We start from the raw sequence: 25385 nt of genomic DNA on the forward strand, positions 1-25385 counted from the left end.
TCGCAGAAATGCAGCCCCAAACTTGTAAGGAACCTCCACAATGCTTTACTGTTGCCTGCAAACACTCATTCTTGTACCGCTCTCCAGCCCTTCAGTGAATAAACTACCTTCTGCGTCCTTGGCCACAAGTCTTCCATGAAGACCACTTCTGGCCAGACTTCTCAGGACAGTAGATGGTTGTGGAACAATAGTCTCAAATAGATGTGATGGTCATGTGCCCACATACCTTGTGAGCTGTGTAAGTTTGCGTGTTGATATATATATATTTATATATGTGCGTGTGTGTGGTGGCTTCAAAAGTCATGGTTTTTAGTTAATAATATCTTAACCTAAGACATAGTATGTGTTGGCACCACATTGTTGGGTTATTATGGAACCCCTGAATGTTGTCTGAGTATACTGAGTGCTACAGAGGAACCGGTGCATTTTCTAGCCGTCACCCTGAGGTTCCAGAGAGTTCAGTCTGTTCAAAAGCTGCCATTCACAGTTCACAATGTTCTGTTCTCACTAGACTGTAACTGAAAGTCAGATCCGTGCGTGCTTTACAAAGAACACAAAAACATAGATTTAAAATAAACCCCGTTTCAGGAAGCTAGAAAATTTGACTTGTTATGCAAAATAAGCAATCCCTGAGATCTGTGGAATGTGGTAAGTGCACCCAACATACCAAAATACAAATATGACGTACCTGCTTCAGGTATTCACAGGGGCATACAGGCAGCTTGTGAGAGGGTGGGAGTAATATTGCTATAAATCGATGGATCATACCTTTATATTGGCCAACCCTTCTAATAGCATGTTAGCATAATAGCCTAAATCCGTGAAATTGCATAGACTTCAACACATTTCTGATGTATCCTAATCCGAATAGGATAAATATATAGGAAAAGTACCACTTTAAGGAGAATTCCCAATAAAATACGTCCCAGGTATTTATGCAGTCATTATTATACGTAAATGAAGTCTATGTCTTGTGATACTTATGTAACATCTTAAATTGGGTACAAAATAAACGTTCCGCTTGGATGTCAGAGTACAATATTTAACTTAGATGAACTCTTAAGCCGTACAGTATGCCTTGAGGGAAAATTACATCATAAAACGTTTGTTGACATATTTTGAGCATTGAACCATTAAGACTTGAACTGACAAGAAAACGCTTAATGCCATTGGTTACTCCTTTCATCTAGTGTTTTCATCTAATAAACTTTAGAAATTGTTTTGCTTGAGAACACACAGAAACTCCTTTCTGATTGTATTTTGTAAAAAGTGCTTGTTTTTGTTTGGGTATGTTAGGTGATCGCATTGCTTTGTTTTTATCATTTGTTTTATTTAAGCTGTAAACGTGCAGGATAATGTATTGTGTAGACATCGAGTCTGATGAGGTCCTCAAATGACCAGCTTAAACCATGAGAACTAGGCTAGATGAGCTTGGGTTCTAGGCTCACATTCATACTCACGTACCTACTTAGCCCAAATGTAACGGTCAGAGCTGGGGTCATGTTTTAGTGGGTTCATACATAGATGTATCATTTCTTAATAGAGAGAAGAAGCCCAGTGATCCCCTGAGGCTCTCGATTGCTGTAGAAGCAGATTTCAGTAATGGTGTCCATATCCAGAAAACCAAAGAGGTGTAAATGAATTATTAAACGAACAATGTTATTGAATTCCGTTGACCTCCAACCCCAAACAGCTTTATACCTTTATACCTACTATAGAATGCTAGTATACATGGTCTCTGTAAGTGTAGATATATGGACTCTCAGTGTTTACCCCCATGTCTCAGGGTTTTTGCCCCAATCTCATACTATGAGTATGTTATAATTGATATTCCTGCTTTAATGCAGGTGACTTAACCCCAGATATTGCTCCCCTGTATGGAGACTCTATGTAGAGGAAAGCCCTTTGTATTACCTTACCTGTCAAGTTTTCAGAAATGCATACATGTAAACATAGTGGAATTATCAATAAGGCGATTTCAGGTGCACCTAATGTCCCTCGTGGCAAAAACATTATGTAGCAGCAAAAATAGTCCCCTATAATCCCACTCTAAAAGTGGTGTTACGGTGCGAAATTAGATGAGCCCTCATATAATTAATGTTTTAGTAAAGCCTCATAAAAACATTCTTTTTCTAGCAATGAAAAAGTCTGCGCAAATGAGCCTTTAGACTATCGGTGTACCAAACCACCGAGACAAACACCTTTTTAATCTTAACTGTTTATTTCCATTTACTATTAGCACCAGCAGAGCGCAGAATGCCCTATATCACTAAATACCCTGTATCACAAAATACCCTGCTACCCGGTGGCCTCATAATCAAGCTCTAATACTAGATATATGAAAAGAACAAGTCTAGAGCGCACAGGAATCGCAGATTACTGGCGTTTATTTTAGATGTAGCGTGCATGCACATCAGAAAGGGCAACTGAGAACCCAATAAGAAGCCTTTATTCACACTTTATCATTAACATTATTGAAAGTGGGACACCACTGAAATCATCTTATTTCATCACTGTTTAAATGTTAAATTGATTTTCGAGCCAAATCATTTGTTGCGGATTAACTATTCCACCAGGTGTCCTTTTCAATGGTTGATATACTGTAATTCTGTGTCTACTAAAGGCGCTGCTTTGAGCTTGATCTGAATTTCAAAACGCAAATGTGTTCGCTCTCATCGTTTCTTCATTTATTAGGCACACAAATGTCCTTAATGTTTGCCAGCACTAGCTTGCCAAGCAAAACAGGACACAACGGCACACACTGAAGTGTGTTCCAATATTAAGGAGATTGTTTAAAGTGAATTGGAACAGTTTACCATTTCACTCCTTTCCCATTCTACGTATATATATATATATATATATATATATATATATATATATATATATTTGTTTTCATACTCCCAATACACAAAACCTTTTTTTATCTCATATGATTCCTTCTACTCATTCCTTCCAGAATTAATTTGACAATGTAAAGAATTAAAATGGCCTTTAAAAATACAAAAAACTAAGGTATTCTCACATGCTATAAATGATTGAAAAGACAAATTATTAGCTAAAATGTATCCACAATGGTAATACTGTTAAGAATGTATTCTTGCAGTGATCTGTGTCCAGCAGATATGATAATTGGTCTTCAGTTAGGAGTGTCCTGTAATACCGATTAGAGTTCCATGTTAAAGAGCTAGCATTTTTATTTTTTATTTTTAAACTAGAGGGCTACAAAAATAAATTGGATCCTAGTTTATAGGACGTATTCTTTAATACCTTTCATTAAAAAATGTTTTATCCATAGATTTATTTTGATGGTTTTATTCATGTGTTACAAAACTGCATAAAATCTCCCAATACATCAAACTTTTTAAAGACCTCTTCAATAAGAAGCTATTGATTATTTCATCCAGCCGACAAATTTAATCTTTCTATAAATGTTCTTCATAGTGTCGTATACTAACATACAGAAGAAATGATATATGTTTAATTGAATGCATTGGTTAAATGTTTACAAAGTCTTTGTAAATCTGGTATTTTAATCTCAGTTTTCAAGGCAAGTCATTCAGCGTACAGCTGATATCTGGAGGCTGATAACTTGCAGGGGGGTTTTTGCTCCACCATAAAATCTATTTGTTTTGAATACCCCCGTAGAATCTATACTGTGCTTACTTCTTTACTAACATGTCGCAGACTGGGCTTGCATTGCACAACATATGGAATACCTTTATTATGATAACAGTCAGGAAAACAGCTTTTAGATCAAGCCCGGGAAAGATGTCATCAACGTACCTTATATTTTAAAGAGAATGAACTTTATAAAGGTGCATGTGTTATCACGCCTCATTATTTATAGCACAATATATCTTGTAAGTGCCATGTTTTTGGTTAACCTTCTGAAAACTGTTAACTTTGGTAGAAGTGATAGCAAGTTCATGTACTTATTAGTATAATTTAAGTACATGCACTTCATGTCTTCTCTTTCCATTAAAGACATTTAGATAATGATTGTGTATGAATGATGATGGAGCTTTTACAACGTATCCCAATGTTCTATTTTGCTGACACATTTATCCTCTCTTTTAAGGGATCTTAAACTGGACAACATACTTCTGGATGCAGAAGGTCATTGCAAACTCGCTGACTTTGGGATGTGTAAAGAAGGAATATTGAATGGAGTTACTACTACAACATTTTGTGGTACCCCAGACTACATTGCACCAGAGGTGGGTCTTCTTACCTTCAATTTGTTAATTGAAGCTGTATGGCAGCATTTGTTCTTTCACGGCCAAGTATGCCATAGGAAAAGTGTTGGCAAATGTGAATATAACTATATAGACGATGGGTTCTAACTGCTTCTACTAGCTCGAAGATTCTGTCCCATTCTTTGAATGGAAGGTGAATCGCAAATATAATACTAAAAAAACTGATATAAAATAGTCAAACAAAAAGCACTGTATCAAAGAAAAAGATGCAGCACTACGTGATCTCTCTTAAACCTAAGTAGTTATTTCATAGTTTGTAATTTTGTTGTATTTGCGAACCAATTGCAGGTTTGATTATATTATAGCTTTTATTTTTTCTGTAAATTTTCTTTAACGTTTCTATGCAGATGGTGTGAGCAGTTTTTGTTTCAGCCCACTATTGTCCCAAACTAATGGACATGAGATGAACATTCTTCTTCCCTTTTTGTTATGCTTTTTCATGTCTGCAATAGCATTTATGTTTATTGAAGATGAGCATATTGCAAAAGTTAATTCCAGATGCCTCACAGTTTTCTGATCTGAGTCATTACATTTGACCTTATGTTCCAGTTCCCAGTTTTTGTAATGTGGGAACAAGTCTTAATTTGCCAGCTCATACTACATATGATCTCAGACATTCGTCTGCATGGTGCTGTAGATGCCATTTTTGGATCCAAGCCTAGATACTTGTCACAAAAATGTGGCATCGCTTTGATACACGCAGATAATGCCATCTTCAGTCTTGAACCTGTGCGAATGTATTGGATCCTGCACATTTATCCACATGCTTAAAGAACTAAAAGACAGTGAAATAGATTGTATGTACCTGTGAGGGGCATGCTTGAGCCACCCGGCATAAATACCCCTATTACTTTCACTTCATTAACAATTTCACAAGCAGGTGTGAGGTCCATGCAGGACGTCCGACCCTGCCCCAGGCACCAAGAGCCCTACTTACTGCTCTGACACAACAGTAAAAGGTGAATTCAAAGTACCCAGAAGTAGACAAACCACTTACCTAATATTTTGGGCTGTTGTTAATTCCATCTGGCCTTAAGCAAACTCTAAATCCTGGGCTGGAAACGTATCTCCTTCAGGATCTTGGAGTCTGTGCCCATTCTGTATGAATTATTTTTTATTTCAATTGTCTTTAACTCTGTCTTAATCCTTAAAATAGAGACTTTGACAAACATTATATTTGACACACTAACACACCTCAGCGTTCAACTCACTCCCTGGGACTGTTCTGTCAAATGCCGGTAACTTAGATTTGGTCAAACAGCAGATACTTTACCATTTATAGCTTAATTACCTGTATTTAGTATGAGTATGATTACATCACATGTACATAATAAAAAATGAACTGTTCACCTGGGTTCTTATTCAGAATATATGCATTATATGTGGAATAGGTGGTCATAGGTTAGAGGTGTTACGAAAGATGGCTTATTTTCCAGCAAAACAGATTTCAAAATGCGATCATTGTACATGCTAAATTTTCATCTAGTTGCCAGTGTAATGCATATATAAACGTATATTTAAATGTATACCGGATAACCTCATTAGACATACAAGTCCAGTGCCTCAACATGCTAATATTGGTATGGGAGTAACATGTGCCTATCAAACATATTATATTGCATTTTATTAATAGAGGGCTATAAATTATGTAGCGCTGTTACAAAAGCGAAGTGAAAACTAAATATTAAAATTTACAATATCCTAAATCAGGGGCGTCCAACGTGTGGCCCTCCAGCTGCTGCAGGACTACATCTCCCATAATGCTCTTTCAGCTAAGGGGCTGGCTGAGGAGTATGGGAGATGTAGTCCTGCAGCAGCTGGAGGGCCGCAGGTTGGACGCCCCAGTCCTAAATGATCAATAACATATGTTGAGACATACTGGTACAGGCAGAGAAGAGGGCCCTCGCAAGCTTACAATATATACAATTTGTAGAAAAGGTTCTGAATTCTCTGTGTAGGTACAAAATATTCCTTAGCATGTTGGATCTCAAAGCCATTGTCCACCTGACGTAGCAATGCGCTGCATGGGCGGCCTATCATTCAGATGCTTCCCTTCTCCACAACGATATTGACATTTTGTGGAGAGTTCAGAGGAGGGCTGCGAAAATGGTGAATGGTTTCCAGGATAAAAATTTAGGAAAGACTGGGGGAACTCAATGTGTTTTTAAATTAAAAATAAGTCTTCTGATCGGATTTTGCTTTTATGTATGTTAATCAGTGCAGATTGTGTTGAGCGAATGTGACTTTAGAACACTTAATTTACAACACTAGCCCTCGTATTATATAAATTAGAGTATGACATTATGAGTAGAGTATGACATCATGAGAAGCACTGAGGTCCTTATTCTACAATCCACGTATGTTCCTCCTTCACCAAGCTAAGCTATTGTCTCATTTGAAACCCTTATATCTCCTTGGACAAGAAATATAAGCTTTGTGTTTCATATTGAATCCATGTTTTTAATGTTTGTTTAAAAATCCAAAAATATAACCCATTATCACCTGAGAGTTATGCTAAAAGTAACGCCAAATTGAATTTGAATGCAGTAAGCCCCTCTCTGTAGCTAATATTTCATTTCATTTTGTCATGACAGATATTGCAGGAGTTAGAGTATGGACCATCTGTGGACTGGTGGGCTCTCGGCGTCCTGATGTATGAAATGATGGCCGGCCAACCTCCTTTTGAAGCCGACAATGAAGATGACCTCTTTGAATCCATCCTTCACGATGATGTCCTGTACCCAGTTTGGCTCAGTAAAGAGGCTGTCAGCATTCTGAAAGCAGTAAGCCTTCCTAATTTTTCCCCAGTTTCTTACATAAAAAAATCCTCAATTTGGCTAATACAGAACAGTTACCCCACTGGGAGTTCATACACAGTTCACAGTATCACTGGTAGGATAATGGAGCCTGGGACGCTTCTTGTGGGAAAGGAACATCATGTTTGTGTTTTCTGTTGTGCACTGTACAAACCTGACTATTGCACAATTGTGTTAAATCTGTAAAACGCAACAAAGCAGATCTCTGTTATCTCAGTGACAGTGTGTAGTTCAGGGTGTGAAAGAAGGGGATTCCTACTTCATAGACTTTTATTTTCATAATCACTCCTCAGTCTCCAGTGGAAACTATCCTTAGAGCTATATAGTAATGTTATCCTAACTGCAAAATCTCGCACACTCCTGGCTTAATCATTCACTATAACATCGAGAATCCATAAAGAAGTATTTTCAGTACCTAGAACCAGGTGTTCTTTTCTCTCACCTTTATTCACATTATTTTCCTGTTCCTGGAGCATCTTCTTCTATCTTCTGGGCTAAAGGTGTGGGAAAGTAGAAGGGTAAATTACCTTGTCCCTAAGGTCACTGGTATATCATAAATGAAATCTGCTAAATGACAGGTTACTTAATTAAGAATATAATTATCTCCTTATCTTTACAAGTATGAGTTATAATGAGAACTATTAAAATAACCATGTGACTGCCACATTCCGCAAATAGCCGCAATACAATGTTTCTGACGGACTATTAATGAATACATTTTTTTTTTTATTGTCAGGGTGAGGAGCTTCCCAGTTAAACAGCAGCACTGATTCAGCTTCTCTCCTTTCTCCATAGCCAGTTTAATTTTATTGTAATAATGTATTGCACTTAAAATATAAAAGGTACTATCCCTACTCCCAGACCTCAGCCAGGAATCACATCCATCCAACAGATTATTAACCCCCTTGGTATGGGATGAGTGGATGGCCTTCACTTACCTCTCCTTGTATGTTCCTCGTGTTAACCCGTCATTTTCAGCCTGAAATGGGGCTGTTCCTTCCTAATCTACTCCATTTAAGCCTGGCCAGTAAATCCTAATGTACATGTCTTGCCGTTTTAAGGCAGCGTTGGGTATTATCCTGAGTTATTTGCAGAATAGTTAAAGACTATGGCTAACAAAGGCAGCACAAATGATTTCGCTTGTTACTTTTGTTCACTATGGTTGGTTTCCTGGCCCGTAGCCATTGCCTGGTGACTTTTGCAGCTGTTTTCAGCACACTTTGTATTAAGGAAGTGTGCAGAACAAGAAAACCCATTCTGTGTTACAATTATTTCCTTCTGAGGTCATTACATGTAGCTGGCATTGTCAGTTTAACTAGATACAACAGCCTACAATTTTATCAAATGAGACCAAGCTGAAAACCTCAATGGATTTGGGACTTTTTTTTTATATACAGATGCGGTGTTTGTAATTGTTACAAACTTCTTAATTCATTATTTTAACATGGAACAGTTCCTTCCGCAGTTCTTGCAGTACCTAACTTTTCATTACTATTGGATTTTATTTAACTCCATTGGTTCCTCGGTATACATATATCAGTATAACAAACCACTCAATATTTCAGGTGTCCAAACCAGGCGTGGAGAGCAGGGCCAGTACCAGAAGTCAGCAGCTCTGACACTGGTGCCACAAAGTAGCCACAAGGGAGCTACAATGGACGTCAGGGCAGGTCAAAGCATCTCCTCAACTGGCTCCTCATCCCTACTGCCTGCAAAAGCATGACAGTGCCTTAAAATCGTGAATATCCCATAAAAACAAGGACTGATGTGAAATACATTCTTATAACAATATATATTATTGTCTCTTTAGAGAAAGCGTTTCCTTTGATCACCTCTGTAAAAAGAACAGGTTGAGGAGGTTTATTATAAATATAAAGCTATAGATATATACACTTCTCTTTTGGTTGAATGCTACATTCAGCTTGACTTAACAGAGGGCAAAAATGGTCCCCCTTTTTTACCATATCGTGTGTATCCAACCTTAGAGGTGGGTCATCCAGATCACTGTAGCTTGCCGGAGCAACACACAGTGAAGAACAATACCTATTTACTAATAACACCAGGAAAAGCCCCTGGTTATAATTTGCACGTTTATTTGTATGCCCCCTTTTACCTCTATACCCGTAGACTCGCAGGAATTGTAGAGCCAGTGGTAGCTCAGTTCTATGTGGACGTGTTTATATAATGAAGAATTAACAATATCGTTTTAGCATTTAAGTATTTCTTTTTCCCTTTCCTCGCTTATATCATAAAACCACAGAATCATTTATCATAAACTTTACTACTGATTAACAAAATGTTTGACATAGAAATTGTGTTGCATCAACATTTGCTCGATAAGACATGCACAATGGGATGTTTATTTTGTAAATTTAAACGTCTGAAACTAGGAAACTCTTCCCAAAGGGAGATTTTTTGGCACCAAAGACTCACCAGGTTGCCAGACTATTTCTTTTTTTTTCATATATTAAGATGTTAAAATGTCCAGTTATTCAGTTCCCTTGTTTTGTGAATACTGGTATGATTCTTGCAAAAAATCAGATTTAAATACTTTTTAAAACTACAGTTCGAGTTTTTGCATAACATATTTTTACATGTATTTTAGCTGTCTTAGCCTGAACTGCTAGACTCCTAATCGTACTGCCTTGTAGTAAAAAGTAAAATGCCTAAGTCTTAATCACACAGCTGGACTCTGTGACTAATGGAAGTCTACGGAGGAACATTGCATTAATGAGTTAGTCTGATCTGACAACAATGGCAGCCTCCGGTATTGTTATGATCTATGAGTAATGTTACTATAGATTATGCCGTGCGGTAGAATTAGGAAAGTATACCCCTTGTGTTATTTAAGGAAACAGATGTGTGATGGAATGTGTGGAAAGATCATTTGGCTGTATGTTTTTTTTTGTTCTCCTTCATCACTGGCTCATGAACCATTTGATTGGATAAGAGTCAAGATTTAGGGGCAGGATGAGAAGAGTGATAAGCCGGTGTTGGTGGAGAGAGGGTCCAGCTGGTTAAGAGGTAGCATTATCCAGTAGCCAAGGGGAGGTCGGTAACCACAAATGAAACAAACACATAAGCCAAGCCAAGCCAAGCCTGAACTGAGCCAGGCCTTAGCTTGACTCTAAGGGAAAGTAGAAGATATGTTATTGATATGTAAATAAACCACCATTTCCTCTACCTGTACAGCTTTACCATTTAGTCGAGCAGGCACTTGACTCTATTCTAAAGGGTCACCATTTGGTGTTACTCCTTTTTTTCCTGATTAAGGTCATCTGATAGATTATGACATTGATTAAAAAGAAGGTTTTAAGTAAGGTCTGTACACAGAATCCCAGTTACCTGTTATATATAAAAGGGGAAGGCTGACTCTACATATTGGCTAAGACGTTTACACCACTGCCCCAAACAAGTCCAGGTACTTTTGCTATTGTATGGCAACATACATGTGTAACTGGCCCATGCGCTGCTCCACCACATTTTCCCTATGTGACCAATGGCCAGCCCATGCCTCATTCCCTTTAAAAAAAGCACATCCCACAGTAGATTATGTTTGTATGTTTAAATTAAGGCATCAGGCACTTCCTTCATTTTAATACTTGTTTAATAAGGTTCGGTGTGCAGAATTTGAATAATAGTCTCCATTGTTTGCGCTGCAACCTACAAGGGCGTGCACTACAATTACAACAAATTATACTAAACGAGGCTGGAAAACCAAAGTATCAATGCTGCTCCAAAACAAACAGAAAACAAAAACAGTTAACCTAATGACGCGGATTATCCGCCTCAGAAAATCCATTGGGAATATTACCATAGATTTTAAAAACAATATCCCCCCCAAAAAACTACATCTTGTGGAAAATAAATTAGAAGAGTAAATCCATTGTGGTATTGTGATTGTTGTGGAGTACGAGTGGGCCGCTGCTTCAGAAGCATAGAAGGTCAATAAGCCATCCAGCGGGAGCAGATACAACAAAATGCTAGAAAAAAAAATAATTGTATACTTATTGTATATTGCATATTGTCCTGGGCTATTGAAAAAAATGATACTGCGTGGGTAATGGTCAGGAGGATATGGAATCATCCCCACATTTAAGCAACACTAGTAAAACGCGTTGGTCTATGTGACTTCTAGAAGAAATCCAATTCTAAGATTGAGCTCCAGAAACTTACCACTGCATACAGATGAGAACTAGCAAACCTAAAGAGGGTAGTAAACCTCACGTGGGTGCCCGAAAACTTTAACCGTGAGCGGAGTATTATGGGAAGAATAGACAATGAGGTCTTACATGGATTTTGTTACAACCAGAGCACCCGCACACATGCTCACGTAACATCATTCTCCTGGTCAGCTTACCAGCCATATGACCAGAAAAGAGTTTGGCCCTCACTTGTTCATTGTTTCATGGAAATGGAGTTATATGTGTGAAAAAAAATGAACCCCCCCCCCAGCACCATTAATACCTATTATTCTAGGTATACTTATCTAAGGATTAAAAACAAACTAAGAAAACATTAACTGTATCAACAGTCTAAACATTCAAGAATCTCTTGGATGGCCAAAGTTAACATATATCAAAGGATAGGGGGCTTGTGTATATTACTATGGCTAAATACTGTATATTATGGAAATAAATATATAGAAAGCTAACGGGAAAATTCTGTTTCATTTCTCAATTATTAATAGCTTTAACATTTTCTGTTTTGTGATCTCAGTCACATACCCAAGTGATGTTGTTCTGTGCTACAGGAAAAGTAGAGGAAACAAGGAGGCGTCTGTGCGGTTCACTGTAGAATGCTAGCAAGGGATTAGTGTTGGATCCCTTGATTTCCTTACATTGTGCTTGCAGACACTGGCTTTCAAGCTTGAGACAGAGGCAGGTCTATGGGTTTCTGCAGTGTGACCTTAGGCATCAATAAAGCAAATCTGATGAAGATGATACCCTTATAGACTAACTTTGAAGTATAATAGATTGCAAGCTTTCAAGACTACCCAGGTCTCTTCTGAGGCATTCTCTAGGATTTGTGGAATAAGGGATAAAATGTCTGTTCTTCAACATTATAAGCTAATAAAACCCTGCTGGGTATTACGGGGTTATTTATTAATCCCTTTGTGACAATGGCTGATTTTATTTTTTGTACCCTTCGTGATAATGGCTGTTTTAACATTTCCGCGGTGCTCATGTTCAGCTGTCACTTTCTTCTTTCTCACTTACTGAACCCACACAAGTTTATTTATTGTTTTTTTCAGGACAATCATTATTTTGATTATCATATTGCTACTCCACACAACAAATTTCATTGATTTTCGAAAATTCCTTTTTATTTCTATGCTTTGCAGTCTTTTTCTGAAAAAAAAAACCATTTCTCTTTCCAAAGAGAAAAAATGACAGACATTAACAATAGAGGGCTGGCACCTTCTGGTTCGGGACCAAGTAAAGCCAAGCCTGCCTTCCATAACGCACATTCTGACACCCACACTTACCTTGCCTGGTACCTGTCTGGATGGGCCATATTTTGGACAGTCTGCCCCTGGGCATAAAATCGGTCAATATCTAATAGTACATTAGGTGAAAAATTTGAATATGTTAAGAACTGGTAAATTATAGTGGCCCCACAATGTGTCCTATTTATCTTTGTCAGTCTAGATACATAAATCCCAAAGTGACATTGCATCCACATTCATATTTTCATAGCCGGTAGATAAATTGGCAGTGTATGGCCCCATATACCACACAGGTTGGCTTCATGCACAGAATTGTTTTAACATTAATGCCAGCGTAACCAGAATATCCATTACCAAGTTTTCTTATGTAACTTTTTTCCCCACAGTTTATGACAAAGAATCCCAACAAGCGATTAGGATGTGTTCCATCGCAGGGACTGGAAGAAGCCATTAAACAACATCCTTTCTTTAAAGAGATTGACTGGGTACTTTTGGAGCAAAGGAAAATCAAGCCGCCTTTTAAGCCTCGAATTGTAAGTAATTTCTTGTCTCAAATACGCAATTTAGATTTTTTTTTCAGCTTTTCACAAATTTCAATAAATATTATTGTTTAACAAACATTAAAAAATATTTGCGTCTCAACCCTGCTTTTCCCAACCCCAAATTCAAATTCTTCTTTTCCAAACATGAAATAATGTGGATTACGGCTTAAACTGTGGTGTTGTGACAAGCTTCTAGTACAAAGGGCGCTTTCGTAACAACTGAAAAAATTGGTTGAAAAAGCTAAACTGACAGCCAGCAGTTTACGTAAAGTGTGTTCTTTTTAAATACCTACCCCTCCTGTTAAGAATTTTGGTTTCACGCTTTCATAACAACTAAAAGTGGACAGGTAACAGCAGAAAAAATACTGAAGTGACAGCCATACGTGTCTCCATGTTAAATAACTGCTCCTGCTGTTAAGTATTTTTGGTATTTTTCTTCCTCCTGTTTCTTTAGGAGGTTACGGCCTAGCCCGGTTCAGACCAAACTTGGGTTGATGAGCCTCGTCAATCTCAATTAACATAGTAATAGTGAAATCTGGAAAAGTTTTTTAGCAGCTGCTTGGTTCCACCTCTCCTCCACTCCCTGCAGCCACCGATGGCCCTGACCTTTTACGTCCTCTTTATCAGTTAAATTAACTTATTTTATCATTACTAAATTCTACATATTTTATTATTACTTCCTCCACATGTATAGCTCTTGATATACATCTGAGATATGACATCTATGCATTCTGTGCATGCAATGAGAGAAGGCTGCATCAGCGCAGTTCCGTCACTCAATGAGTAGACTCCATTCAGTGGTGGCATAGACCAGCAAGACCATAGGCAGATATTCTACGTTTTTATGGGTTGTAATGCTTTAATTGTGTTCCATGTTTACAATTAAAAGTTAAATTGTGGCACTTAAAGTCATAGTAAACAAATATAGTCTACATGTTGCTTGGAGAAACGCTGACTTGGCGTTTTGTTGAACCTAAGAAACCTAAGAAAAGAACAGAAACCTCTTACTTTAATCACTACCGCTGTCTGTATGCGGTATTAATATTTTAGGAGAGTTGATCGATGTTTTTAGTAACATTTTCCATTACAGTCTCATTCATCTATGCCACATATTTTATAAGTTGTGGAACTTGTTTTGTAACTAGTGCAGAAATCCAGAAAGCGGTAGAGGGTCATATCTACCCCCCAGCATAGTAAACTCAGAGACAATAGGGTTAACTTTTTTACCAAGCAACCCTAGACACATTTTTTTTTCTTTTTGCGATATTATCAAATGTAGATTATTGACATAAGAAGGAAATGTCACCAATAAAAAAAACTTTTCTTAAGTTATATAAAACGCGTGCTCCCAATGCAGTAACACACTTAGAAACAACTTAGAAACACTGAATTTGATGGTATATCAGAACTGTTAAATCCATCTAGTCCGCCCATTATTCTTGCTGTAAAAACCTTAATCAGTTCTTGGCCTTGTCTAATATTCTGCATATGAATATGAATATCCCGAGCATGTTTAACATCCCTTAAAGTATTACTCTCTTGTAATACTGAAAGGTTGCTTCATTAATCTACCACCTTTCCAATAAAAACTGAATTATGACCCCCTTGTCTTAACATTTGTCCTCCTTTGAAATAAATTTCCCTCCAGTACTGTTATAAATCTCTTTATATATATATTTAAATGTTTCTATCACATTCTTCTCTCCTCCAAGATATACATATTATCTAAATAAATGCATACATATTTTTTCCTGCAAACCATCCACAATCTTAGTAGCACTTCTCTAAACGCACTCCAAAATATCTATATCCCATAACGCATAACACAGAATCCTGGGGACCCCACTTCAAGCTCTCTTGATGGGTCTCCTTCATGTATTCATCCTGTTTTGGATATAAATATTATTATTGGAGCAAATAAATGCAGTTTTGTTCAGTATATGAGCCAATGGTATGTTAACAAACACCATGGCTATACTTAGTAATAAGTCGTTAGCGATTGGGGCCAATTAACAAAATAGTCCATTTCACTGCCAGAAGCCTGAAGACCCCCTAAAACCCGTGACTATGTTACACCCTTGAATGCTTCTTGATATCGGTTGTCCACAACTATACCAATACTCTTGGTGGATAACAGATCAGTTGAGTGATATAAGCGATAAATAGTCTCACCAATTTAACTATATTATATGCTTTAGAAACCCTTTTAAAGCTGCATTGATACCAATGGCGATGGCTTTATTTATTACCAGGGATACACAAGTATTTTTTTTATCATCTGCAAAATTGCATGAAAATAACACAGAATAATAATGACTCTGTCTGTAATTAGTTCTGGGTGTTATTACACCCTTATATTTGCAGACGCCCCTTAAGGCTTCGGTTAGTGATGCAGCAGTTTTGGACAAGTTAAACCAGATTCCTGTTTGTTCAGAGAATGTCAGAAGCAGGAATGTTATTTTGAGGTTTGTGTGACTGACATATAGTCAAGCAGCCCCAAGAGCTTTACTGGACATACATTCCCACATAACAATCCCTTCTCTCCCGGGAAGCCAGAAATATGCCCTAAGTGGCCCCTGGTGAAGAATTATGCGTGAATCTGTTCTGTACTTTACAAAATGGAAAAAAAATTATGTCACGGCATTCACTGGGTTTGGAGGAATATGTATGTATGTGTGTCTGTATATGTTTATGTATATATGTGTGTATATATACACATATATATATATATATATATATATATATATATATATATATATATACACATATAATATGCACACACACCACAGAGCGCTGCAATTCTAATATACCTTGGTGCATATGGTAAAAGATAGAGGCATTAGGTCACATTATGTGGTTTTCTAGGGAAAGTATGCTTAGAGACAATTTTCAGAATACGGTTTAGCAAAGATTTAAACTCACACCCTGCTGGTGATCGGGATGTAGCAGGTTGGAGGTTTTTTTTGTATATTGTTATTGTTCTTTTGGGGGAATGGGAGCACCTTAGTTGATCCTTACAACTAGATAAGGACCATTTCTTCTTGTAACTTCTTCGTTTTTATTATTTTCCATCTTGTGGTAATTGGAATATAGAACTCCAGACATCCAAGGACATTACATTACGGTTAAGCTGGCATATTCGCTATTGCGGGCAAGATGACTGCTTGTCTATAAAAAAAATGCATCATAAATGTTAAGTAGCTGTATGTTAATGTGAGTGCAGATGTGTGTGTTAGTGTGAATATGTCAGCATAAGTGTGTGTTTGTGTTGGCATGAATGTTAATGTGCGTGAATGTTAGTGTGCCTGTGTAAGTGTGTATTATCATGAGTGTGTAAATGTCTGTGCTAATGTGCATATTGCTTATGTTATGGGGGGGGGGTTAATTATCCAGGGTGGATAATTAAACTTTTGGGATGGAAATTCCCTAGCAGCCTCTCTTCAGAATGTAGTGTGTTAAATGTACACCGGCTTAGCTTTGAATATATGAAACATCAGGACCAGTCCCCTAGTCAGTTCTGGGTGCGTAGACAGAGGCATTACTTGTTTTGTTATGATTGTATGTCACAGGACAAGTAATATTTCCAATGTGACTTACTGTATAATTTAATATTATATAATGTCATTATCTGAGGAACGGCTGCGTAACCGGCTGAACATTATAGGCAAGAAAATAGACTCTGGTCACACTTGTTTGCACCTAAAATCCTTTCTTACAGATAAAAACATCTTGCATGTCAGTCTTAGTCATCTTAAATCACACAACAAGGACTTTTTACTTCAGACTTTCCCTAAAATATTCTGCAACTTGGATTACTCCAAATATTACTGCAAAATATGAAATGCAAAAAGGTCTTGAAAATGCACTGTGAAAAAGATGAAAATTCTTATGGAATGTCAGGAGATTTCATTTTTTTTTTTTAAATGCCTCATTATGGGTTAATTTGGTGAAGCCTAATTGGTCACATTTAAAAGAAATATTAGCAGATTGTAAATGAAATTACACTTTATTATTATTATTATTATTATTATTATTATTATTCATAGAACTTGAGCACTTCCAGGGAGCAAATTTTACATTTTCTATGCATTGTATAAATTGCTCTGCACTCTTGTGTATCCCGGCACAGTGTAACATTTTCTGAGCAAGTACGCTTGGACGCTTCAGAGGTTTAGCAAGGGTTCACTGTTATTTCATCAATTACAGGAGTGCATCAGGGTTTTTTGGGACACAAAGAAAGAAGGGCTCTGAAGAGTTACATTTGCGAAGACTGAGTTGACTATCTATTCTGCTACACAACACAGCTGAGGAATAATCAAATGTTTCACTTTTAGGCCCAAATGCCTTAAAATAGATGCTTTTTCACGCAAAGGAAATAACATCATTGGGGAATCTTGTAAGCAATAATTAGTAAATAGAATTGAAGATACATAAGCAGTTATGAGGTTATATGCGAAGTTGCAGAATATTTTTAGTACTCGACAGACTAATAGCCCGCTTATTAACCATTTCATATGTGTGAACTATTTCTCTACATACATGACTGAAAAAGATAACGCAAACTTCAAGCTCATACAGGCTACGGTATAATCACAACCAATTAAAACCTAAAGTTCATTCGCTGCGGAGATCCCCTGCCCCAAACGAGTGGTGTAGAGTTCTGGATTACTATATGCCATAGACATTTTGTCTTCTACAGATGGAACTGAGATTATTAACCCCTTAAGGACAACTGGTTGTTCCTTAAACCCATTAATGACAATGCATTGTGAGCCCGTACATGTTCAGGGTTTGTCGTGAAGGGGTTAAAAAAAACATTAACAAACAAGATGTCAAAACATTACATGTATACAGTCATAACAGAGAATGTGTGCAAGCATTGCATAGTTCCAAGTACTGTCTAAAAATAATATATGCTTCATTTTTCCATGTTACCCGCTGCATAATCTTGCACCTGTATCAACCATTACTATGAAGGTGTTTTGATCTCTTGTTCCATGGGATAAATGGTGGCGACGCAGGCACAGAGAGTGCTGATAAGTGACAAATGTCAATGTGTATGTAAATCTTGGTTAGATCACGGAGGCTTCACCATTAAACTTTGCATCGTGCAAGGACAGTGCACCCCTTCTAGCAGAAGAAGCCTGACGGCCTGGCTCCTCATAATGCACGGTGGGGTTAGTTACTTCAAACCGTAACTTTCTAATACTTACCTTAAACGCCTGCCTCTGTGAGATCATCCATAAATCATATGATTTAACACTAACTTCATAAAAATCCAGCATTCACAAACTACAGGCTGAAACAGAAATACAGAAGTAAAGGAGATGTGAAGATATCTACCAACTATCTAAAATAGGTATTACTGTCATTGATCTTTTTTTTTTTTTGCTTATATATATTTTTTCCCCCCTCATTTTAGAAAACCAAACGTGACGTAAACAACTTTGACCAGGATTTCACACGAGAAGAACCTGTTCTAACACTGGTGGATGAAGCCATAGTAAAGCAAATCAATCAGGACGAATTTAAAGGATTCTCTTATTTTGGAGAGGAGCCGCTGGCCTAAAGTGGATCCTACGCTGGCCGTTCTTCAAGCAGTAGTCCTATGGAGACAGACACGTGACTGAGATTCAGCGGATCCTTACAATCTTGTTCTATTATGAGCCTGCTCGTGTAAAAATGCTATTTATTGTTGTTCATTTTATTAAACTGAAGGCACTCCTAATTTCTGTCTTACAGAGCAATGCAAAACCATGTTTTCTTTCAGTAACTGTAACACACTGCCATGTCTGTGACCACGGTGTACTAGACAATCTTACAAAATATATATATATATATTTTAATTTTAACATACAGCAAACATGACAGGGACAAGAAGCAGGGCAGGTATGAGTACTGAATGTGTCGCGTATCCTTTTCAGTGGTTCACTTGAAGCCACTTCCACTGATTTGTGCACCAACGTGGAGAAATAGCTGTTTTTATGCTGATACCCCACACAGATCAGTAAAACATGAAATTACTGCAAAAGGATATGTTTACTCTCTAGAGAGTCAAAATGTGAAAACGCACACCTTTTTTTTTTTCTTTCTTTTTTTCTCACTCGTGTAAACACACACGCGCACTCTGGCACACGTACACTCAGATAAAAATAAAATGGTCCGTTACAATGAATCCTGTGTGGATCTATACCCCATAGTGCCCAAGGAACTCATTGCAGTGTAAAAGTCATGCTGTGTATTACACGTTCATTAAAGCACATTTTGGGGCTATGAACAAAGCCATTGGGTTTTTTTAGGCAGCTTCACAAGGGCTTTTTTTCCTTATATTAAACCATTCTAGTGAACTTTAATGCAACACATTTCCCGTGACCTGACACTATTTACCGGCATTCCTTAACCCTTTACAGTGGCTGGGGTTACTTCAATATTTAATAGTTCTGTGGTTCTGCTACCACCCAGCCGCCCTCCACAGTAAAGGGACATTGAAATACGGTGCATTGCAATTGCCTTTAGTTACGCAATCCTTTTATTTATTGAATGGTCCTGCAAAAAAATGTGTTCTTCATAGGAAAAAAATATGTTTAGAATTTTGAGGGACACAGCTAAAAAAAAAAAAAAAAAGGAATGCAAATCAAGGCTTACCGATGTCAATTCAGTTTTTGTCTACTGAATTCTACATTTCCCTGAACCTTTAACCCTTTGGCTTCCAGGAGTGGGGTGTGAGTCTCACCGTTATGCAGTTGTGCATAAAGGATTAGGCAGTTACAGTGCATTGTATTGCTTTTGCACACATTAATTAGAACTTGGCACTATTGTGTGTGTTTTTAAAATCTTTCTTTTTGTTAAGACTTCTTTTTTTTTTTTTGTCTAATGTGACAAAGTGATACGCAGAATGAAAACAAACAAAAAAATGGATAGAATTAGAATCCAGGATTTCACACTTATGGGGGAGTGTGCATATGATCAAAATATTGTGAAGAGGTGTAAATTAATTTTTAGGTGTGTGTGTATGGAGAAGGAGAGGAGTTACCGTTTGTTAGATGCGCTAACAGTGTTATGTTTGTGTGTACATGTATTGCATTTGATGATGTATTTTACTGGACTGGTAACTAAGCAGTTCAAAAGATTCATTTAAATAGCTTATGTCACGGATAGACAGCCTGGTCCTCTTGTGCTAGCTGGGAATAATGGGAGTCGGAGGCGTACAGTAACTGGTTGTCCACCCTTGACTTGACATGAATCTTCTGCTTCTTGAAAATAAAAAAAAAAACACATAATAAATAAATATATGTTAGTGGCAAAGTGGCACTAAATAAGCTTTTTTTGCCTTTTTGTACAGGTGAGATTTTGTAAATAGTGTTTGCTGCAAGGCCTGTGGAGTCTTATTCATTATAGAGGTATTAAACTGCTGCATGTTCAGGCATATTATAAAATGTTAGTCCATGGAAAACATTAATTATAATAAGGTCAATGTGCAATACTCTGTATGTGTATTGGTTCAAGTCTCTGTGAGAGATTATTATTATTATTAATATTATTTTTGTTTGTTTTTAAAGATGTAAACATATATTATGCTACCAGATCTCTTGTATAGTACTTCTGAAATTTATAACTGAACGAATAGGAAAGAATCACAGATAATGTACTGACATAAAAGCAACTGTGCTAGCACCACGGGCAAGTTTAAATGTGTTTTTTTAATTTTATTGTTTTTAGTGTTAATGATTTTGTGTTTTACATCCACTACCTACGTTTTCCCTAGTTATTTTCTAAGAAAGAAGAAAAATCACTGGTATATTCTTCCCCGGCACCCGGATAGGTAGCATTAAATTAGTATTGGCAGATCTGGGAAACTTCCAGTGCTGGTCCTCTGGAGGTTGTCCTCTTCCCTGGGAGGAGGTTGGGACAGGGCTGAGTTGGGGAGGCGCAGGCAGTCATGTGTAGGAGGTTGGCTAGAAGATTGGTGGGGAGTGGGCCGAGTCAAAACAACCCTTCCCAAATATCCAGCGCCGCCTGGAGGTCAGGTATTCAGCTTTGATTCCTGAAGCATTCAGGAGAGTTCCCAGGTATAAGTGTTGGCCGGGGTGGATATTCCTTAAGGGAGCGTCCCCAACTGAGTCCCCAAAGCGCACCAGAGAACCCCTCTATTGGAATATAACGTTGTAATTACTGAATCCTGCTGTTAGTCTGCCTTGAGGACTAGGTTTCGAACCATTGTCCTAAGGTAGGCTTGCCTTTTAGGAGAACCTTCTAAACTAACTCCATGTTTTTGGACACGTTTTCTCAATATCCCATACATGCATCACCTGCAAGATGTCTTTTTTTTTTTTCTGTTAAGTTGTGGGTGACCCCAATAGTTTTTGTACCGTGTGGTACCTTGGGGCCCCTTGAAATATTTGTTTTGTTGATGCTATCATGGACCAGGAAGTAAAATGTTAGATGTTGAGGTTCCAAGAGTTGCAAACAAAAATGTAAAGGACAGTAGAACATCGTTCTATAGGAAGCTGATGATTGCACATAAATGGTACAAGATACACAAGTTTACTAAGAGATAAACTTACCCGCTAGCACCGCTGCTGTTTAGTCAGGACATTGGCTTATTGAGGCCGTCGTAGGCCTTGAACCGCTAGTTATTTTGTGTCAGTTTTGTGTCTGGCTGCTCGCAGCCTGTATTAAAGAATAATGACATACAGTTCCAATTTTTTTATGAACTCAGGTGTAATTATATATTCTTATAATGATTTTGACTATAATGCTAAGTATATTAACTCATTTGTTTGTGAAATGGAGGGAGTTTATAATTGATTCAAACAATTTATTATAATTTATCAAAAGTAACTCTATGTACTGGGGGAAATGTGTTTCTGGAATCACGTACAAGCACAGAAACATCTTTATAAATGTATCATCTCATCTGTAGGGAAAAAAGAAAAATGAAAGAAAAAAAAATCCCAATGTATCACTACTGGTTCTGTGTCTGCATCTCTGGACAACCAGGCAAATAACTGATAACGATGTTAAGTGCACTTTCCCATAGATCAACAGGCTCAGAAGACAAAATTATTGCATGGTGCACTATTATTTGCATAAGTTAGAGGCCTTTATAAAGCAGTGACTGACATTTAATATTTATGGGATTGGGACGTGGGTAAGTGTAAATTTATATGCTAAATAGCTTCTTCCTGTGAGCAAGCAGGTAAATGTACTCTGTATCTCGCATGAATAGGTTGGATCAGCTTGCATTACAAAGATCCCCAGCGCCTGTACTTTAGTACTAACAAAAAGGAACTTTTGCATGGAGGATGCTACATTCCTATACTGGAGTCTTCGGGTACCACAGTTGATTAGCGGACATCAATGACTACCTTTTTGATCAATGGGTGGGCTAGAGTGTCATTTAGCTCCCCACTCATGCTTCGGATTTCTTCCTGCCATTCCCCTACCTACTTGTGGCGAGCCCATGCATACCCCAACCTCCTTCCTTATAGGAAGAGGGTAATGGAGACCTGTGGGCCAGTATACCTTGAAATTTCCCAATTCTGCTAACAAGCCAGTACTCGTTTCAATAATACCCTGAATTTAAGTTAAAAGTTACATTTTTCTTTTATACCAGATTTAGCTTGTTATTATAGACAGGGCTGGATTTCCATAATGAACTCTAGGTAGAGTGCGTAAAGTAATTTAAATACCGATAATTTATAGTAGGACTGCCTAGAGAGGCTGTCACAAGACACAACTGGATGTTGATTTAGTTTCACCTCTTCTGCGTGTGCACTGCCACAGTGTACCTACAGTGTGTACTGCCACTTTTTTTCTAGTTATCTGTATTTTACGTGTCTGGACTGTAAATTCCAAGCCTTATTGATGCATTTGCAAGGAGTTATACACTAAATTCCACAGAAACTAAAAAATACCCCTTGATATTCATCATCAGGCATCATGGATAGTGAACAGATAAAACCTTTTCAGATGGAAATCCTCCCCTGTCTATTACCTTTTTACCGCCAGCAGGGCCAGTGACAATGGAATGTGCCGTTACATTTCTTTCATCTTAAAATTTTATTTTAGCCATTTTTTTTTTTATGTTTGTGCACATTGCCAAAAATATATATCTCAAATAATGGATGATCACTGCTGTTTTACATTATTTTCTAGTATTCCTTCTGGGTTGTTAAAATAGAACTCCTTGCCATACTCAGAAAAAAAAGGTTCTATCCAAAAGAAAAGAGAAGAAAAGCTTAAAAAATGTACCTCTTTTTAAATTATGTGGAAATAGTTCTGGCTATATATATAAATATAAATATAAAGCGTATTCCATTTTTGTAATGTGTTGCTTTATTTGTACAGAACATTTTTTTTCTCATTTGGATGTGTTTTAAATCTATTGCCATTCATTTGTGTTAATTCATTGTAAACATTATTACTGTGCCAAATGTACTGTATTCAAAAGGATGTGAATGTGTATTTGTTTCAGAACCCAATAAATACGACGTTGTTGCATTGATCTTTCTGTTATTCTTAAAAAATGGCTACAGGTTATATACATTTCTGTGGACAGTATGGATGATCAGTTGATCTGGTGATGTCGGATCTACGTTTTTTGGGTATTATTTATTTCATATGCTTTAAATAAAATGTCCAGAGACATTAAAAAAAAAAAAAATTTCCCCCTGCTTTATACATCAGCTCATGTAGTGAAGATTAAAACCTGTCCCAATTGAAGGTGGACAAAAGACCACCCTAGGCTTATTTGCAGATTTATATTTTTGCCTCTTTGACCAACCCGGAGATTTCACTCCCTGCTTTTTTAGGTTTATTCCAACAATATTCTGGTCTCCTCCGTAAAATTAATATGTCAAAATCTCAAAGCATTAAGCATTAATCTCAGGTTGACAAGGATGCCCTGGCAATTATTAACTTGAGTGAAGATGTGAGTTTTTGATGCATCTTTGCCATCTAAGACCCCTCACACACTGAACTCCCTACATTTTGAGTCCACATGGAGGCAAGTTAGAGATGATTTAAATGGAAACTAACTTAACTTTGAACTGTCGTGGTTAGCTAGAATTGGGCCACTGACAATGTCAGCCTTACCTAAATGAATGTAATGCACACAATCCCCTTAGAAATTCCACGAGGATTGCTAATCTCTATCCAAAATGCTTTCTTTGATTTTATCAAAGTCTGAGGTAGATCCAGAGTAGCGAGAGACACCTAATATGTGCCTAGAATGAAAAATGGACTAGGAGTTTCCTATGTAGTCCTTTTTCACGCAAGGGACAACCCCCCGCTTTCGGTCGAACAGTGGCCCAACATCTGTGGCTTGAAAAACAGGGAGACAAAAATTAGCAAGATGCCAATGACCAGATATGCTATTAAGGTATGGGGGCAGAATAGCCCAATGGATTCCCTACTAGAACAGTAGCCATGCCTGTGGATACCTTAGATTATCAAATGGGATTTCCCCCACCATATCCTCCACTTGGCGTAAAGTGAGGGATTATCACATGGGGAGTTCTTCAAATATCTACAAATCTGACATCTTCTTCCCTCGAGGTGTTGGCTGTTATTTGGGCAGGTGGGCTCCATGGTGCAAATGTGGTGGCAATATCTGAAATTGCAACCTCGGTACTGAAATTCTTTTCATTCCCTAAACTCAATACTTACAATGAGATTGCCGTACTCCACGGAGTGCGCGCTCGTACGCATGTTCCCAATAAGCCTCCATAAATAAGTCAGTTGTTCATTCAGGGCTGTCCCTGGGGCACTGGGTGTCTGTCCGGGCGGCTCAGTCCTGGGATTTCACTCAAGTGTTGCTGGAGAAGTTTTTCCCTCTTTTTCTTCATTTATTTTTGTGCGTCAAGCGGCCATGTTTTCCAGGACACTGTCAGGTAAGGGGTGCGGAGCGTGGCGCAGGCACCACTATACAGAGTCCAAAAAGCGAGGTACAAAAGAGGGGCAAATCCAGGAGAATAGTCGGGGTCACGGTCCAATGGTCAGGGCAGGCAGCAGACAGCATAAACGGAGAACGAAAGGTTAGGTCAGGTCAGGATACCAAGGATACAGATACACAATAGAGGTACAAGCCACACTTGGAGCTTAACAAAGAAGCACTGGGGTAGAGGCTGGGGGAGTTTATATAGGGGCAGGTAATTAGGCTTCTACCCCCTATCACCTGTACTCCTCCCACTCACAGTGCCTGTCTCCCTCCCCTTGTTACACCTGAGTGGAGGGAGACAGAGCGGGGTCTATCTCCTCCCCCTCCCTCTGGTGGTTGTAGGAGAGGGATTTTGTATTAACGGGGTTAAGCCCCGCCCCC

General features: G+C 37.9%; 1 protein-coding gene across 1 annotated transcript in view; it reads left to right on the forward strand.

Moving 5' to 3' along the window:
- Nucleotides 1-20852, forward strand: part of PRKCE (protein kinase C epsilon) — a 155196-nt gene extending 134344 nt beyond the window's left edge. Inside the window, exons 12-15 of the mRNA XM_053460623.1 lie at nt 4079-4217; nt 6851-7039; nt 12908-13054; nt 18486-20852. Of these exons, the coding sequence (XP_053316598.1) occupies nt 4079-4217; nt 6851-7039; nt 12908-13054; nt 18486-18632 (622 nt within the window). The 3' untranslated portion in view covers nt 18633-20852. The remainder of the gene's footprint in view (nt 1-4078; nt 4218-6850; nt 7040-12907; nt 13055-18485) is intronic.
- The last annotated feature ends 4533 nt before the right edge of the window (nt 20853-25385 follow it).

The sequence above is a fragment of the Spea bombifrons genome, chromosome 3 (assembly GCF_027358695.1).
Source record: "Spea bombifrons isolate aSpeBom1 chromosome 3, aSpeBom1.2.pri, whole genome shotgun sequence".
Lineage (NCBI taxonomy): Eukaryota > Metazoa > Chordata > Amphibia > Anura > Pelobatidae > Spea > Spea bombifrons.